The 19,008-nt window shown below is 43.4% G+C and overlaps 1 protein-coding gene across 3 annotated transcripts in view; it reads right to left on the reverse strand.

Moving 5' to 3' along the window:
* Window positions 1–17,113, reverse strand: part of LOC129863584 (far upstream element-binding protein 3-like) — a 28,886-nt gene extending 11,773 nt beyond the window's left edge. The window contains exons 1-11 of one of the 3 annotated variants that reach the window (XM_055935662.1): window positions 16,914–17,113; window positions 12,174–12,285; window positions 9,172–9,205; window positions 7,635–7,684; window positions 7,405–7,476; window positions 6,987–7,044; window positions 4,558–4,720; window positions 4,152–4,250; window positions 3,013–3,220; window positions 2,549–2,649; window positions 1,737–1,878 (exon numbers count right to left, since the gene is read on the reverse strand). In XM_055935662.1, coding sequence (XP_055791637.1) covers window positions 1,737–1,878; window positions 2,549–2,649; window positions 3,013–3,220; window positions 4,152–4,250; window positions 4,558–4,720; window positions 6,987–7,044; window positions 7,405–7,476; window positions 7,635–7,684; window positions 9,172–9,205; window positions 12,174–12,285; window positions 16,914–17,012 — 1,138 coding nt within the window. In that variant the 5' untranslated portion in view covers window positions 17,013–17,113. Of the gene's footprint in view, window positions 1–1,736; window positions 1,879–2,542; window positions 2,650–3,012; window positions 3,221–4,151; window positions 4,251–4,557; window positions 4,721–6,986; window positions 7,045–7,404; window positions 7,477–7,634; window positions 7,685–9,171; window positions 9,206–12,173; window positions 12,286–16,913 lie in introns of all 3 variants that reach the window. The other 2 variants (XM_055935660.1, XM_055935663.1) reach the window with 2 other exon arrangements.
* Between the last annotated feature and the right edge of the window lie 1,895 nt (window positions 17,114–19,008).

The following is a 19,008-nucleotide window of genomic DNA, read 5'->3' on the forward strand; positions in this document are numbered from 1 at the left end:
CAACATTTCAGTCAGTATGTATAATCTCCGACGTAGAGGGGTCTGCATCGCTGCGTGTTCAGCTCTGTATGGGTCTTAACGGACAATCTCACTCAATCTCACAAGCACAAACATGACTAGAGCCACGCTACCACGGTAACCTCCCGCCCGTGAATTTGTCACATCTGTGATATTTTGGTTAAAAGACTGTTTAATTAAATTTTGTGCGACAGTCCACATTACTTCTTACTAGTAATACATTTATTTTAGAAACATTACAAAGCATGCTCATCCGTTGTTTTGTTAGTGTAATTTAAGCGGGGGAAAAAATGTTGTCTGGTAAAAAAAAATGAGGCTGGTAGATTTTTATATATTTTTATCCATCTACCTGCCACAGTGGCTGGTGGACCAAAAAGTACATTTTATGCCCTGTATGTGTGGGTGGGTGGCGTGAGCCCCAAGTTACCAGGCTGTGTGTATTTGGGGGTGTAATCAGTGGGTCAAGCAGCTGCATAAAGGCATCGTAAAGATATTAATCACCTCAGTCTCTAAGGCTAGGCTGACAGGGCCCAGACCCACAGTCATATTGGACCAGTTCATATGCTAATGCAGGGAGGGGGGGTTCGCAGGGGGACGCAACGCCCAGGTTTATTCGCCCCCCCCACCTCACAAAAGCCACTTGACATTTCTATTGCCTTGTTTCTATCATAGGTAAAGAGCCCCCCCTCTAACCACGCCCACCATGGTACACACACCCATAGGACAGGGACACACTCAGGGCTCCTCCGTAAGCGCAATGGTCAATGACTTTTAAATAGCTGGCAATGGAGTGAGCATGAATGGCCAATAAGCTAATTCCTCTCATTCATTCCCTCACTCCACTCCATTGAGCTGAAAGGGCCTCATTAGATGCCAGGAAAACTTCCACGTGATTGAAGGCTGTTATTATGAACCTTTAACAATTAATGTCACATTACATGCATTATCCCTGTCATTAAGCCCTTAGGGATGGGACAGAATGCCACTTGTGCTGCATGCATGAGCCAGTGGAGGGGGTGAGGTGAGGGGGTGGCTGGACCCACACCATACGGGCTCATTGTGCAACTTTAAATGGCATTTCATCACGAGAGAACAAGCACAAGCTAATGGCCTGGCAATGATTCACTTTGGGCATAATCAAGGTTCTTGATAAATTGCGTATGCCTCTTAAGTGATGAAGACCGCTGGTAAAAGAAAGAACCGACTGAAAGACGACATCATGCATTAAAGCTTGGTTTTCCCCGAGAAGGCACAGTTGGGGATGTCCTCTAACATGTTTTTTTTTTTTTTTTTTTAAACTTTTCCTATTGGAAGTACACACACTAAAGGGTAAAAAAACAAAACATGTCCATTTATTTTATTTTAAATAAACACTATTTTGCTCAACTGAACTTCGAGTAGGGCTTTCAAGGAGTTGGTCTGATGATGTCACCGGACTCCCACCTTGATTTAGGAACAATATTGAAGAAACGAGGAAATCCCCACACCCCCCACTTGTTCAATGTCATACCTGGACCACTTATTGAGATGTGCCTTTTGTTAATTAACTCAGGTGTTAAATGAGGTGAAAATGAGACCAGAGTAGGACTTTAAATGGGTCATTTGCTTTACTCACAAATGCATCCAAATGACAAAGATTGTTTTTGTTGGTAATGGATCTTGACACCCCCAAATGTAAAGCTTGCAGAATAATTTACTCACAGCGTTTGCTTTCTCACCTTTTCCAATCACCAGGCCACACTTGTCGGCAGGTATCGAGTATGTCACTTCCTGCAGTCCACCGGGAGCACCCATGTTCCAGTCTCCGCGGCCTCTGCCCCGGCCTCTGGGCCCCACGGGACTCCCAAAGCCATCCCGCTCCTGTAGAGAGGAACCAGAGGGTGAGAGCAGGCTCCTAGACAGACACCACAGCACAAACATTTGACACACCTTAACCATTCCCCTCTATCACCCCCCCCCCCCCCCAAGTATCACCAGTGCAGCAAAGTCTTGTCAAATTAGACAGCTCAGAAAGACATTCTCTTCAAATTCGTGTGACTTGCATTATTTTACCTTCGACCCGATAGAAAGAGTAAACCATGGGATATGACCAAGAGCGCCACCATGTGGGAGTCTCTGTATGTTCTAGGGTTGGAGACTCAGAGACTAAGCTCACCCACCCAGTGTACATTCTCTGCTAAGGGGCAGTGGGGGTCAGGTGACAGAAACTAGCAAGGAGGTGGAGACCCACTGCCCTGTTACCTGTCTGTACACCTGTCTGAGGAGGTCCCCCCCACCACCCAGCCACAGGGCTAGGGGGTCCAGAGAAGCTTGATAGGGGGCCAGGCTGGCCCTGTCCGGGAGCCAGCCAGCTAGAGAATGGGCTGGGGAGGTCTGGTACACAGGCAACAAGGAGTTTAAGGGGGGCATAGCTTACTTCAGAAATACTGTAAGGCAGGAGTGAACAAATCTGATACGTTTCATAAGGGGTTGTTCATTTCATGGCAAAATATTTAAAGTAGAAAAAGTGGAATCAGTGCTGTACCTGTACCTGTGCCGTTTGGACCAGCTCGTTGATGAGGTGCACTGCATGCTGGCAACGGTCAGACTGGCCCATCACCTGGGCAATCCGGTCAGGACTGATGCCATCGTCTGAAGGAGAGGGGGACACTAGTCAGAACTGTTACATTAAACATGGTCCTTTGTAGCCCAGTTGGAAGAGCATGACACTTGTAACGCCAGGGCAGTGGGTTTGATTCCCAGGACCACCCATAGGGAATAAGTATGCATTTATGACTAAGTCGCTTTGAAGTGTAATCATGGCACAGCCTCACTGAACATTACAGATTCTCCAAGACATTTGTTGTTACAGCCACCATGTGAGTCGATTGAAGAACAAGACAGGCAAACACAAGAGATTCCAGATTGATTCAAGATTGAGGCCATCACTAACCTTGACAATTGTATTAGCCAAGCACACTGGACTATGCCTTTAGTAGAGGGGAGCGGTCTCACCTGGTTTGAACTGGATCCTGACCCCAGAGTCATTCTGGATCTTCTTGATCATCTCTCCGTTCCTGCCAATGACGATGCCCACAGCAAACCTGGGGACTGCCACATCCAGACTGCTTCCTCCCAGTCTGGATCCAAAGTCTCCCCTGCTGGCCCGGAAGTCTCCCTGGTCCTTGTCCCGGATGATCTCCACCACCAGCTCTCGTGCTTGCTGCAAAACACCCATGCCACCAGCAGAGAAATGTTAACATCTTTTAACTGTAATATACAAAAAGGCTGATTGATACCTTGAATCCTCTCTCCTTGCCTCTTTCAAACGTATTGGTCTTCTCCGACAAGTTTTTATACTTTACAAAAATAGAAAACGCAACAATTTTACTGAGTTACAGTTCATAAGGAAAGCAGTCACTTGAAATAAATTCATTAGGCCTTAATCTAGGGATTTCACATGACTGGGGAGCCAGGCCCAGCCAATCAGATTGAGTTTATCCCCACAAAAGGGCATTATTACAGACATGAAACTGAGGAGTATTTCTCAGCTGTCCAGGTGGCTAGTCTTAGACCATCCCGCAGGAGAAGAAGCCAGATGGAGGTCTTGGGCTGGCGTGGTTACACATGGTCTGCGGTTGATAAGCCAGTTGGACATCTTGCCAAATTCTCTAAAATGACGTTGGAGGTGGCTTATAGTAGGGAAATTAACATTCAATTCTCTGGCAACAGCTCAGGTGGACATTCCTGCAGTCAGCATGACAATTGCACGCTCCCTCAAAAACGTAAGACATTTGTGACATTTTGATTTTTTGACAAAACTGCACATTTTAGAGTGGCCTTGTTGTCCACAGCACAAGGTACACCTGTAACGATCATGCTGTTTAATCATCTTCTTGATATTCCACACCTGTCAGATGGATGGATTATCTTGGCAAGGAGAAATGCTCACTAACAGGGATGTAAATAAATATGTGCACAAAATGAGAGAAATTAGCTTTTTGTGCATATGGAACATTTCTGGGATATTTTATTTCAGCTCATGAAACATGGGACCAACACTTTACATTTTGCCGTTATATTTTTGTTGAGCACACGAGCAGGCGTGGAGTTGGATAAGAAAGAGGGGATCTAGGTTTCAGGCACTGACTGACCTGCACTTTGTAGGGGTCCCCGGTGATTCTCAGGGGTTTGTCTGCTCCAGTGGGCATGGGGCCATCCTGGATCATCATCATCTTCACTCCGGTTCTCTCCTGTGGGGAGCAAACAGGTCAAAATAAATCTGAACTTCCTATTCCAGATGTAGAGGAAGTGAGATGGTTGAATAATGTTGACAATGAAGCACAAACTAGTAGATATCTTCTCACTGCTTATTGACAACTTCCTCCATTTCAATACCCACGGTTTTTGAAGAACTGCCTAAACTAATGTAGTTAACGTCAATAACCCAAAACAGTGGTATAAGACATTTATTTAGCCGCTTAAAAACGAATCACTAAGTCTGGCGCATGTTAATACACGTGTGCTTCAACCACAGAATCCACTGTGAGCGTCTCCTACCTGCAGTTGTTTGATGGTGTCCCCTCCCTTGCCAATGACCAGGCCCACTTTGCTGGCAGGGATGAGGATCTCCTGGATGGCGCTGTTGCTGTCCATCTCGCTGTGGAACCCCGGGCCGTTCCGACACCGGTCCACAATCTGGCTCAGCAGCCTTTTGGCCTGCCTGTTGGGAGAGGGGCACAGTCCACTCATGTCCATGTTCATAAATAGCCAGACCATGCATACAAACTATACCTGATGGGTTTGTCCATGTGCAAAAAAATAGATATTGAATAGTGTCAAGGGATTGTAAGGTGGTGCCACCTAATAACAGCACTAGACCATTCATCCGGTGCTGGTCATTATGGTGGAGTTCAGGAGGGCGCCACGTAGAGCAGGAAGATAAACCGACACAGCCTTCCTCTTGCCGAAGCATTTTGCTTAGGTCTGTAATTGTGGCCGATTTTGCTACACAACGTTCCCGTAGATTGTAAAAGCATTATTTGGTCAACAGTAGTCTATGCATTATGTTGATTCCTGCTATGAAAGTATATGCCGGTCTCCGTTTCACTGCCGGCTGCTGGCTCCCACTCCCCACTGTGCGCACAGAGGGAGAGATGCAGTCGGAGAAGCATCAGCATATGACCTTTCTTCAAAATGCTATTGCGGGAAAAATGTGCACAGAAGGAGAGGTGCAGTCGGAGAAGCATCAGCATATGACCTTTCTTCAAAATGCTTTTGCGGGAAAAATACAGTTTTCAAAGCAACCAATGTTCTAGTTACAGAGCAGAGAGTGACAGCTTTCTGAGAGTATATCATGTATTTCTCCCCTCTTAATATTGAGTTCATGGCACCACTTTACAACCAGTGTAGGCTGTGTTGTAAGGGTTTTATGCCCCTGCGGAGCAGAGCGTGTTTTTCACAGTGAATAGGCCTACATCACATAGCTTAGGCATAGCGCTGGAAAGCTTTTGTGGGACATTAGCCTACATTTACTGATACATTAATCAATTAGCCTACATTGCTATATAGCAATAATATAATATTTAGAGTTAGCAATCTAGCTAAGTGTTTATCAGCTGGTGAATAATATAACCTATACGTCAATATGGACAAAGATTTCAGCAAATTCTCTAGAGCCAAAAATAAATCAGATAATTCTGGATAATATTTTTAGAGGTAGCACATCAAAATATAAAATCATGCATTTCCAAGATATATTAGATGTAACTGCTTACTTTATCAATCATAGGCGACCATCTCAGTTGTCTTACTTGGCACTGGAAAAATGTTTTGTCTAGGGAGCCCCTTTTTGTTATCTGGCATATTAGTTCCATTTATTGTGACACTGTTGCAATAAACTCAAGTTCTGATTTTCACGACTTGTGACTCGACCATTGGGGCCTTCTTGTGACTTGTATTTGCACTTGGACTGGATAGGCTACTATGATAAGCAGTATATTAGCAGCACTGGATGTGCTCAGCAGCGAGGGTTCTGTTCTCTAGCAGTGGGAAGGACTCGCCACACCAGCACACGCAGCCTACATCAGCTGGTGAGCTGTGGAAGAGAAAGACATGTGGGCAGACAGGCAGGCACCGCTCATAGGCGACAAGACGCCAAAGCGACTCTCTTGCTTCTCTGTAACCACCAGTCACCAGCCTACCATTTAGTTTTGCCTGGTTATGAAAAAACAAACTGTTTATGAAATTGAAAACTATAGTACTGCGTTTAAAAAGCAGTCTAGCTATTGTCCCTCTCCCTTTGAGTATTGAAAAGTAGGTTGTCTTTGAATTTGCTCTCTCGCTCTACCCTCCCAATTTCCCCAGTCTCCATTTAGTTTTCACTCTGGAATAAATTTAAAAAACTACACAAATGAACGGGAATTACAAAAAAGTAGCCGAGAGCCTGTCACAATTATTGCAAATTATAATATGGTCAATCTGACAGGAGCAATAGCCAATTCTGTAGAGACCATTCATCCCTTCAAAACCGCATTACCGATTAGACATAACTATTGAACATAATATAAAAGTGTGTTAGCCTGTGTGAGAAGGACTTGTTTCATAGGCTATTACAGGCAATCATGACCACATTACTATTGGTTTCACACAGACCCAGTGACTTAGACTAGAGCACTTGGACCTGGACTCGAGCACTGGGGCTCACTCATGACTTGACCTCGAGCACACCGGATTGGACCTTGAGTGACTCGACTACAACACTCCTGCGATATGACCTCCCCCCAAAAAAATATTTATCATAATTAAACCGCTGATTTACCATTATCACAATTTTCTTTACATTTATGGACAAAAATCCATATGGTCATCACCCAGCTCTAGTGCCACTTTGCTGAGCTGACATGTTTCCTTACAATATATTTCCATCTGATCACTATGTAGCCATAAGCAAGGTACCAAATCCCTGAGGAGAATGTGCTGTAACTTACTCAATGTTCTCTGGACTTCCAGTTAGGGTGCAGGCCCTGTCCATCATGCCGCCGCTGTCTGTTACACAACACAACACACAGCTCCATTATACACACCTCCATGTTAACAGTCTATATGCTACCTTATTGATTCATGTTTATGAAGTCACATTGGTTATTTCACTACAAAATGACTCAATGTATTCATTGTGGGCGTATATATGGTTGCAGATAGGATTTGACAAGGCCTCAGTTTCTCTCAGCTGAACCTGTTGAGCTGGTTGTGCTATGAGCTTGCCTCGTACTCAGGGTGTGCTTCTGGGCTTCCTGGAAACGCTATCACCGATAACAGGAAGGACCTTAGTAGCTACTCAGTCAAGTACCGACATGACAAACTAAGGTATAGCGGACCACTGTCTCTTCTGTAGGCAGAACTTACCTGCAGCTATCTGAATCTTGCAGCCTGACTCCAACTGAATTCTCGTGATCTGCTCTCCTCCTCTTCCAATGACTGAGTGTGGGTGAGAGGAAAGGGAATTACAACAGTTAAAATGTCAATATCCCAGCCCGTGTTTGTTTAAAATGACCCCAAATGTGAGTACTGTAAGTTGGAGACAATCACTAAAATGTGTGTGGGAGTATTATCAACAGCTAAATGGCATTACTTACTGAATCCAACCATCTTATCAGGCACTTTGAAGTCTTCTGTCATAATAGCTCTGCAAGACACCACGACGACAATCAATGACCGAGGCCCCAGTACAAAACCATTAAGGGTATATACACTATCTACTGTGATGTAGTATGGCCTACTTACAAATTATAGGATTTTATTATTATACTTATGAAAGCTTGACGGGATAGTTCACCCTCAACCCAAAGATACAACTCAGTGTTTCCCTAGGATTTTTTTCAGCAGCAATGACAAAGTGAGGTTGGGGGGGATTGGTTTGGTAGTGGGCATGGCCAATGGCACCGTCTCTGACCAAAACTTTAGATAACCTGACATGTTTGCTGTTTTAAAGTGATTTTCCTGCAACCCTACACATTTTGCAACGGTGCTGAGAAAAAAACATAAGGCAAAATAATATTTAATGTACATTTTATTAAGCTATCTAATATTACAGTAGAGCCACATGTAGTAAAGTACGAAATTTGCTGACTAGGATCCAAAAATGGCGATGAGAAGCGAACGCAAAATGCAAGTATTATTTAATAACTTTGTAAAATGAACAATACATTATACAAGGCCTAAAGCTTAAGTTACAAGGCAATACTGACATTAACAAGACAATAATGTAGGCACCAGAGAGGGAGTGTTCATGGCCTGAGAGACCATGCTCCCAGAGTCCCTGGGGATGAGAGAGTCAGTACTGCATCTCACCAGAGCAGGTCAAGAACAAAATGCAATTAATCTAAAACCACTTCATAAACATTGAGCTGTTTGAAAAAAAAAAAAAAAAAGCATTAATAACCAATAGTATTGCAGATAGACGTACAGGAACTTAAGACAACAGAACCTCTGCTTCAGAGGTCTAAGGAATTGGGGGATAGGGAGAGCGACACAGAACGCTAAATGGCTTATGCCATGTTCTTATGCTATCTGACTGACTCAAACATAAAATCAAATGGGGGGCTCCATGCCAGGACTTTTTATTTTAGGTTCTGCCCGTCTAGTTTTTATTACGGTGATTGTTAGTTCTCAAAGATGATCCATTATCTTCACTACATACATTATATCTGGTTTGAGTCATTTAAGTTTACACTGAAAACGTTTTAAAGTCACGAAAAATAAATAAATAAATGCATCATCTTTTTGTGGAGTGGCGGCCCACCTCTGCTAAATTAATATAGGGGAAACACTGCATCTTAGGTTGCGCCCATATTTTTTATTCATTTGGATTGATGCCTGCCGATTTCTACACAACGTGGACTCTGCTCAACTCGAGACATGAAAACTTCAAACTGGGTATACCTTTAATTCTTGAAAGTGTCATTCTGTGCCAAGTTTGATGACAAGAAGAACATGTGTTTGACTAAAACCACAGAGTTACTTGCAGAACAAATAGACCAAGACATGGGCCTATCTGAAATGCTACTGGATACAGGGGCAATATTGAGGTTCATAGCCTGATTGATCTACTGTTAAATCAATATCTACTCACACATCCATCAATACAAAGTCATTTGAGAAGATGAGTCTCACCTTTGATGTACCATTCCACCCAGCTGGTTACCTACTGAGAAACGATATGATAGGAAAACAGGAAGGGGAAAAACAATTAGCTTGAGACCAAATTAACTCCAATCACTGCAAAACTCAATAATACAGAATAACCATTGTGGCTGCAGGACCAAGAGAAGTGACTCCGGGTGGATTGGATAAAAAAACAGATGGAGATGGCTCTGTCTGACACACAGCAGGGGTGTGCACTGCTATGGAAATGAGGCGTGTGCATGGTTCAGAGATAGTACCCGGGTCACTGGTTATCAGCACAGACATACATTTTGACAGGTTGCAATAAGCAGTGGACTTAAAGGGTCACTGAATGATATGGTGCTACTGACAGAACACCATAAACGGATATCTACAAGGTTCACTACATTTTTACGGTCGTTTGCACATATTTAGTTGTTGGGAATGCATTGAGGTAAAGAAATTACATGCCTATGAATATAAAGCATGTACGATGTGGTGTCAATTCACACAGACATTACACTACAGAGGACTTGCGCTTAACTTAAATGGTGTTAAATGGTACTTGTACTATTTAAAAATGACCATTAAGGACCTAACAGGGATGACATATATATTTATACAGCACAACAGCCGACTGTTGTTACATTTCATATTTTGTGTAGCTTAACCTTGAGAAACTGAAGAGCAAATTGTTGAAAACAAGTGAGTTGGCCAGCCAAATATCCACCAGAATTGCACATAACTTATTCAGCCATGCATACATAGCAAAAACATACCACACCATGACAGGTTAAGAGGACAATAACTGACTGGAGTTTCCACTTCACAGACACAAAATTGCCCAAATCTACATTTTGGGTGCATATGGGTAACCACACAAAACATTCCACCATTCTGCAAAGCCACACCCTTACGGGTTAGCTACAATTCCAGAAGAATCAACCGCCGACGTACACAACAACAATAATAATAATGTGGAAACTAAGGACAGCTTGTCAAACATGCTTGGTGAATTGAAAACATTTTGTTGGTAAACAAGATAGGCTAGTTCAAATTTACTGAGTGTTCCATTGTCATATGCTTCTAAAACAGACTGAGTAAAGTAAGCAGGAAAATACTGACCTACAGAGTGGGAAAACTATGAGCAATGAAAGATACACACTTTAGACACAAGTATTAGGTCAAGTCATGAATTCGTTCGCAGACAAAATACAGTGTACATTTGAAATCAGAAACACACCCAGCGCTAAAGGCCCAAAAGAAAATGCAGATGTTGGAAAATGAAAACGCATACAGTTCAGTTACATTTCTAGTTTGCCAGGTTTCAAACTGGAGAGCAAAACAGAATTGAGCCGGAATGTGAATCGAGGGCTTCAATGCAAAAATGTAAAACCATGTTCACACTGACCTTTGTGACCATCAGACAATACCTCTTAACCCCTTATTAGATTAGGTCAAGCCGTTTCCTCTTTTATAACATAAACGCTCAGACAGAACTGCTTCCTCAGGGAGAGGCTGGAGTTAAGTCATGAGTAAAGCCTTACATACGGTTTAGCTGACTTCTGTTGCTCCTGCTTTTACTGGGCCTGTAAGCTTGGAAGGTAATTTTCCACATCACCCCCCCCCCCCATGAACTGGTCTCATCTCATCCCCTGCAATTCCTTCAAGGCAGCTGCAGCCCATTTGCTGAACTGATTCTGCAGCAAGATGTGGCAAACACACTAACACCACAGAATTACAATTCCTATAACCACTGGAAGGGTGAACGTGAAGCCAATGCAGCAAGATCCTTAATGTAAGGGCTCACTCAATTACAATGAAATCCAGATCATTTGTGCTGTCTATTGAATTGTTTTCATCTGTAAATACGCTTCATTGGTCATTAGCATAACAAAAAGTAACCATAATGACAATAGTTACAAAAATGAATCTTTATGAATAGCAACAACTGATATGAGCTCAATCAGCATTATCCACATTTCTAGAAGCACAGTTATTTTCTCTACTTGGTGGACTTGCCTCTAACCACAAACCTGTTTCACTTGCTGCTGCTTGCTGCATTTTGCCTTTTTTTAATCCCTTACAGCTTTGGAGGCATGTAACCTGCAGTTTGCGGTTTATCAAGCAACCAGTGTCAATCAATCATATCTGTCGCAGCTAGAGCATTGTGCTGCAGGAGGAGGGAGGGTTAGAATGAGAAATCCCTTCAATGGCCTCTGGGTAACTAGGGATCTGCTTCTGTTCTGACCTAACAGTTAATTTACTTTGTGGTGTTGGACAGTAATCCTGCCCTGAAATAACACAGGACGAGGAGGAGAAAGCTCTGTCTGAATCGAGCTACAGAGAGGCAGAGCACTTCCCAACTCCTCCTGGCTAGTGGTTACTCTTCCCACTTCCACATTTCCCCTCCCATTGGCACAAGGCAGCACCGATCCAAGCCAGCCCACTACTAGTACAATTACATGTCATTCAAAACGCAACAGACCTGCTATCCAGAGGGCCCCATTGCTCGACAAACATACTGGCTAGCTCCTACACCTTCCACAAATAGGCTACGAGACGGAATATACATAAACAAGTGACAAGAGCTCACATTACGTAGTGCCGTCACGACTGATCTCCTGAACTGGGGGTCGCTGGTTATCCTGGTCAGTTGGCTACACCAGTCTCAAGACAGCTGAAATATGGAGTGGATTTAAAAAGCTAAGGTGGACCAATCAATTACTTCATAGTGTTTGCAATGGCTCTTCAGACAACAGGGTTTGATTCAGCCAACACTGTATTTGGCTTAAGTGTTGTACCACAGTCCTCAACAAGTACGGTAAGATTGCATAAAAACCAGAAGGACCCTCACACTCGGGTGCAGCGCTCTTTCCCAAAGCCGTTTGAAGGGTACCCAGTTGAGCATACTGTAAATGGGATAAGTGTTAAGGCTCATTTTAAAACTGGAGGATTGCTTTGTATGGTGCTTGAGGGAGAGTGGAGACGCACTGCCACCGCCGGCTTACCTCCATCATCCATTGAGCGCTTCTGGCCTCCGTAGCCGTAGAGAGAGGGGTCTAGGACTGGAGAAGAGTTGTTCATGTGGGGCATCTGGTCACCTCCCATCTTCGCCGCAATCTGAGGAGACAAGAGGGATAGAGGAGAGGGAGGGCGAGCACACTGATAGCAGCACATAACCGGTCCTAGATAATTAAACTAGTTATATCATTAGAAAGGTTTTATTTGACCTTTAGTAGTCAAGAGACATTTTTACTCAGTCCCCTACATCTGAAGGAAAATGAAAGGCAGTAACTACCTAGTTATGAAACTAGCTATAGCAGCACCACATGCACATTTGACAAAACACTGCTTACAACTCCTCACCCGAAATTTGCCAATTGCATACACCAATTAACTACATGTATTCTCAGCAGATTGACATTCAAATCCAAACGCAACACAAAAGCATGAGGCCAGTTTCTCCCAAACCCCTCCTCCGCCACTAAACAAAAGTATAGTTTCGGCAACATAGTCGCAAACTAGAGGCTGACAATTAGAGCCTTCCTTCAACTTCAGGCATCATTATCTACTTCAGTGCCACCACACAGAGCTTCCTGCCTGCCTCTGAAAGTGACAGGGGAGGAGAAAAAACAACAGCTTTCCAACATGGCTCCTGATCCCAGTTAGGGCTGAGCTGAGTGAGGGTGAGACTGGGTGAGTGACTGGGTGACAGACTGGGTGAGACACCCAGTGACAGACTGGGTGAGTGAGGGCTCCCCCTCTTCCCTAGAGCTAAACCTTCTTTCTGGGAAATGTCGGGGTGGTATGTCAACAATGTGAGCCGCACACTGAGAAATCAACTACCTAGCGAAAGGCTCGTGCCTAGAAGACTAGTATAGTCCTCACAAAACAACTGTTGCTGACTGTCAAGGGGGTTTGGGACAGGCTAGGTCCATGAGAGAAGAAATGCCAGAGGATATTCTGATGCTCAGGGAACATGCCCGAGGTTGGTGAGGCCTGTTTGCTCTAAAACTACAGGTCAAACACTCATGTGTCAGGGGGTAATTCAGCTCTGCATACTACACTATGGCGTTAAGGTTCTTAAAGTAAAAATTAAATTAAAAAAAAGAAATTCATGAAGGACTGGACATTTGCATAAATATCCAGCTAAATCAAAAACATTGCGAAGTGAAAGATTCTCCGGTACTTTTATATAGTTTTTGACCAGTAGTTCAGAAAGTAGCGCAAGGCAAAAGTGGTCGCCGAAAATTGCGTACCACATCATTGCTCCCTCGCTCTGCGTGCATCATGTGCCTCTTGCTAGATGTCACTCAAATGACAAGGGGCTGAAGCCCATTGTATTGAACTCATATTGCTTGGGGTCTGGCCCATGTGGGGGAAAATGGCACAGCTTCCAGAAAAAGTCAATTTTAAACAAGGGATTTCGTGGCTAAATGAGGTAAAACAGTAATTCCGCTCAGATTATGCATGTATGAACTACACGTCGACACATCCAGCGCAAAGCTACTTCTATTCTTCCCATTCTTAAGTTTTGTTTTTGCCTCTTAATCCTGGTTTTGTCCATCAGCGTCAAACAGCTAAAAATACAATATTTTTGGTTAATGAAATTATATTACACAGCAGTTTAGATTAACCTCCTTCAAATGTTCACACCCAATGGAACATACATGTTCTTTGATTTATGCCCATACTTAAACATTGTAATTTGTTTTTTTTTAGGCGAACGAGGATACTTTTTGCAACCAGGAAATGGAGGAACAATTTTTGCATATTGCACCTTTAAGGAGAAACGGCATGCATTTACTTGATCAGAGAGAGAATAGAAACTCAACCTCAACATTGAATACATAGGGCCTACAGAAAACATAAGACGAGGGCTATTTTGGGGTGGAGTGCTATTTTAAGTTAGAAACAGTAGTGCTGAGCGATTAACCAGAATTCTGGTTAGGCGTGTTATCCATTTATTAAACTAATTGACCTACGTCTGTTCAACTATTTGAATTCCCATTTTGGTTCTGTGCGCTCAAAGCGCAGTTTTTTTATTTATTTAGATAAGAGAGATCATGCTCGAACTGCGCACTGTAGTAGGGAGTTGTAGTTTCCGATAGGCCAATATTCTACATAGTTTAGCAAAGAAAACATGGTAATTAACTACAATGACCATAATCCATTGTCTGGTCTGTGTGGGTCAGTCACAGAAAGGGAGAGAAGAGAGAACACACAATTGAGACAAATAGAGCTGTTGTTTCGAAGGCATCTACCTGAAAATATATCAAAGTGACTGATAGTTGGTATTCAGTAGTCATAAAATGATGCCTTATTTTGATGAACTACTAAAAACAGCGATTTTGTCAGACAGCAGCTCTATAGAGATGAGATGAAATAAAGTAATCAAATAAAACAAATGTAATATTTCATTACAGTAATGTGAATTAATCATGGTTATGATAAGCAGTAATGGGCAGTCACTACCATCATTTATGAATTGTTTTATTCTGTGTTATAGCATTCAACCCACATAATGCATTTAAATATTTAAAAACATAATTGAAACAGAAAACTGATATTTTAAAAATCTAACTGAAACCAACCGCAAAAAGCACTAATTGCTCAGCACTAAGAAGCAGCGTATTGACATTTTTGGTCTTTGTACAGGCTGGCAGTAAAATGGGCAGTGTCTCTGGACCTGTTCTACTTTTCCCCCTTTGGAGTTGATAAAAGCTAAATGGGCAAATGGCATGGCTGTCCTATTCCTCTTCCCAGAAGCACAGACCTGGGGCCTATAGGGAAGGCGCAAGGGACAGCACGGTGCCACGGTTATCAGAGGAAAACTAAAACCTTACCCACAAGCGTCATGCATGACTACAAGGCCACACGCTTGTAGCTCATGGGATACGCACACAGCTGAGAGTTGGGGGAGAGACCTCAGGCATTATGAAATGGACACCAGTAGACCCAAACATGTGCTTATGCCATATGCTCATCTGGGTTTATTCGCAGGAATGTGTCTTTGTCAGGGCGAATATGTTGTGAATATCTGGGTTAGTGTCGATTATGGTAATGAAGACTAATAGTTTACATTTACATTTAAGTCATTTAGCAGACGCTCTTATCCAGAGCGACTTACAAATTGGAAAGTTCATACATATTCATCCTGGTCCCCCGTGGGAATTGAACCCTGGTCCCCCCGTGGGTATTGAACCCACAACCCTGGCGTTGCAAGCGCCATGCTCTACCAACTGAGCCACACGGGACCAAGTTGCTTTTACAATACGCAGTTAGGAGGATTTCAGCTCATTATTTTCTTTGTCATATTTCCCTGGCCGAGACTATGTGAAAACAGGTGTGGGTTTTAGCCCTGGGAGTAAAGGCTTCACAAGAACTCGGCCCCGAGTGCAGATACCAACTAGGAAGGAATGGGGAGCGGTTGGCAGCTTTCCTTCACTGTTTCCAATAGCCTACGTCCTGTAGTTATAGTCATCGCAGGAAACTTTTACCATGTTGCATGCATGATACTGGTATTTTAAACTGAATAATTTGCACAGTAGTAGCTATGTAGCTAGCTGTGGTTTGATGATCAATTGTAATATTGTAGTCGAATACAGAGAGTGTTTTGGGAGATTAAAGATAAATACATTTTGAATAACTACAGTGCCTAGCATTTTTTCATCATATGCCCAAATCACATTACTAACTTCGAGACGTCAAGAAGTAGCTAGTTAGCTAGCTAAACAAATGCCAAGGAAATATTGGAGGTTACACCTCGTTAGCTAACTAACAAATGCGATAAGGTAGATAAGGTTAGCTAGTTAGTTACCGGTAGCTAATTCCGAGACTGGAGTAACGTTGTTGTAACGTTAGCTAACTAGTAGCTACTGACTGATAACGTCAATTACTATTTAGCTAGCTGACACCCTGGCTGCAAACAAAAGTTCAGTGTTCACATTTCCGCTAAACTAGACGGTCAACATTAGCTGTTGACGTTTCTAGCTAGTTAACCGTGCATACTAACTGTCTGAATTTGTATAATCGAGGTTAGCTAGTTTTGCTACCAGACTGAAACACTCGATAGCTTAAATGTAAGCTTAACAGCTAGCCAACGTTAACTCGGTACTGGATTCTGAAATTGTTTGACATGGCTACATCGCTGTAGTTAGCTAGCCAACTTATTTTATCCAGTGTAAATGTGCGAGTGACTGCAATTTAACACATCGAGTTATCCGTTTTCTGCTATTAAGCTAACTTTTGACAGCGCGTGGCTGAAATAAACTGATATTTCTGGCTTCACCACGAAACTAGGCCACGGCCATACCGGTAGTTTCTCGACGCTGGTGGTAAAAATAGTTAGCTAGTGCTAACTAGCTTCAACTTATGTGACTTTACAACAGGTTGCAATTTGTTGCTTATGCCTTGCTTTAAAAAGTTACCCTCACCTCTGTTTTATGCAGTTGATTTCTATGTTGCGTCAATCATGCTTTGCCTAATTAAGTTGCTTGTTATTTTGACTTTTTATTGTGCGTCTTTTGGTCCGCATTCTCTTAATCTGCAGGCACAGCCATGCAAGTCACTTGGACCTAGTGTGGCTAGTTACTAGCTATATATACGGGCGAAGTGTGTTTTTGAGAGTAAAGGGGGCTCTGTGGGTGCGCTGGTAGGAAAAAAAAGTGCACTCCTCCACCACGCAGAATGGTCTTGTTCGTTTCTCGTCTGAAATCATTCGGTTTTTCTTCGTTGTAATGAATTACCTGTCGGGCCCGGTGTAAAGCGTCGGCGAAGCCATCTGCTTTCGTTCCAGGCTGAGCCACCGAGGCCTGTCCCTGTACCAACTCCGCCATCATCATCATCCCTACTACAGCAGCTCAGCGACACACCAAAAAAAAACTTTAGACTAGCGAGCAAATCAAGCAGCACACGCGCCGACCCCAGGAAGAAGAAGCTGAGACCCTTTCTACACGATACCGCGAGATTCAGAACCATCCAGTTTGGATAAATGTATTTGATGAAATCACGCGTTACTTGACAGATAGCATTACCATTTTAACCGGAAGAAGTACTGATGGAGGTCAGATGGGTCGTCATTAGTTACCACAGCCACCAAGTCATAAACTCCGCCTATTTCTAAATGTAACTTCTTAAAGATTAATTTCCTGGATGCTAAGATTATAATAGGTGCCTAATTTCAGTTTATGTGACAAAACAAGCACGTATAGTGTAGATAATCATTGTAAACCGCTGTGAAATATATTTTCCATAACCAAAGCACTGTATTTTCAGCTGTGTTTAGCTGGTGTACAAATATGAAACTTAAGACCAGGAAGCATAGAAATAGCGCACATTGAACACATCTAAACAGGAATAGCGCACATAGAACAGATATACCGCTTCTTAGACTTGCTTAGACCCTAACCCTATGTGAATTTGGTCACGTCACCCAAAAAGTTACATATTGCAGCTGTAAAATGTCATTTTAAACCTAACCTTAATCCCACTGTTAACTTTATGCCCAACCTTAACTTTAAATTGAGACAACATTTCTATTTAATTTTTTCACAAATTTCACAAATACAATAGAGCCAAATTTGACTTTGGGTCTGTGGTAACTAGTGGAAACCGGTCAGATGGTGGTGGATCGCTCCAATATATTGGTATCACTCCGTGGCGGAGGGATACATTCGAGGTAAGGATTTACAGATTCACTCCGGTGTACCTGTGTCACAGCTGGGGTCCGCCCCTACATATAGACCCCATGGCCGTGACACATGATCTCTTTAATTTTCTCGGCGGATGTCCGTATGGTTTGAGGTACAAACTTTATGAAGTTGTCTTGGTAAGTCGTTTGGTAAGTGTAATATCTTGCATGGAAGTATACTCACTGGCTGTTTGCAGCCTGGAGCCCTCCTCTTGAGTGCTCCGCGCGCGTTTGATATGTCTTCCGCCCGTGGTTTGTCGTACTTGTTTCGTTAGCGTTACAAAACGACTCCGTGTGCATCCATTAGTATGGTGGCTCTTGCTACTACAAAATGTAATTTACCTTTCACAACTTGCCGACTGGCTTGGTCTATGTGTGTGTTGTGAATTGCTTTAACATGCCAGAGGTGTGGGCTCTGTGCTAATTACCCTGCTATTTTCTTTCATGTTATTTCCTCTGCAGAGTGTAAGAGTATCATGGTGGGCTTTCCACTACGTAGAGACATTAACTTTTGAGTTCCTAAACGGAGTTACTCCAACATATGGCTGTTTTTACTGCTTGGATATTAAACCGGCTAGGTAATATTGCAGTTGGAGTAAATCAAATCCATTACCTGTTTGTTTTTTTGTCTGCCTGTTTTTCCCACACGGGTTTTCCCTGTTTTTTTGCAGAGGTACTGGGTAATTTATCCCTCACCAGGTTCCTGTTCCTCACTGGGTTACTACACCGGGTTCCTCTGCCATGGGCGCAGGTGGTTACCTCCCGGCGCCGTCTCTGGCTGGCCCAATCCCATCTCCCAGCTGCTCTCCAGAGAACAATTGCCACTCTACCCATCACCCTAGGGCTGACGTTTGGCTCAGGGGTTGATGACGTTCTGGAGCAGACAAATAAGGGTCGTAGGGACCGGGGGACCCTGAGACGGTTTATGCCGCCTCCTCAGGCCCCGGGTCCAAGGCAGACGGACTGTCGCCATCCAACTGCACCCGAATGACTGTGGGGTCCGTCTCCTTCCCCATCGCCTCATGCTGAGGGACGACAGCGGGGAGGGGCACAGCGTGCGGTGGATCAACAACATGTCAACTGTCACCGCCATAGGGGTGTGCCTGGGGGACCCAGGCGCTCAGAGTGCCAGAGGACAGGAGGGCCCCGGC

This window comes from Salvelinus fontinalis, chromosome 10 (assembly GCF_029448725.1).
Source record: "Salvelinus fontinalis isolate EN_2023a chromosome 10, ASM2944872v1, whole genome shotgun sequence".
Lineage (NCBI taxonomy): Eukaryota > Metazoa > Chordata > Actinopteri > Salmoniformes > Salmonidae > Salvelinus > Salvelinus fontinalis.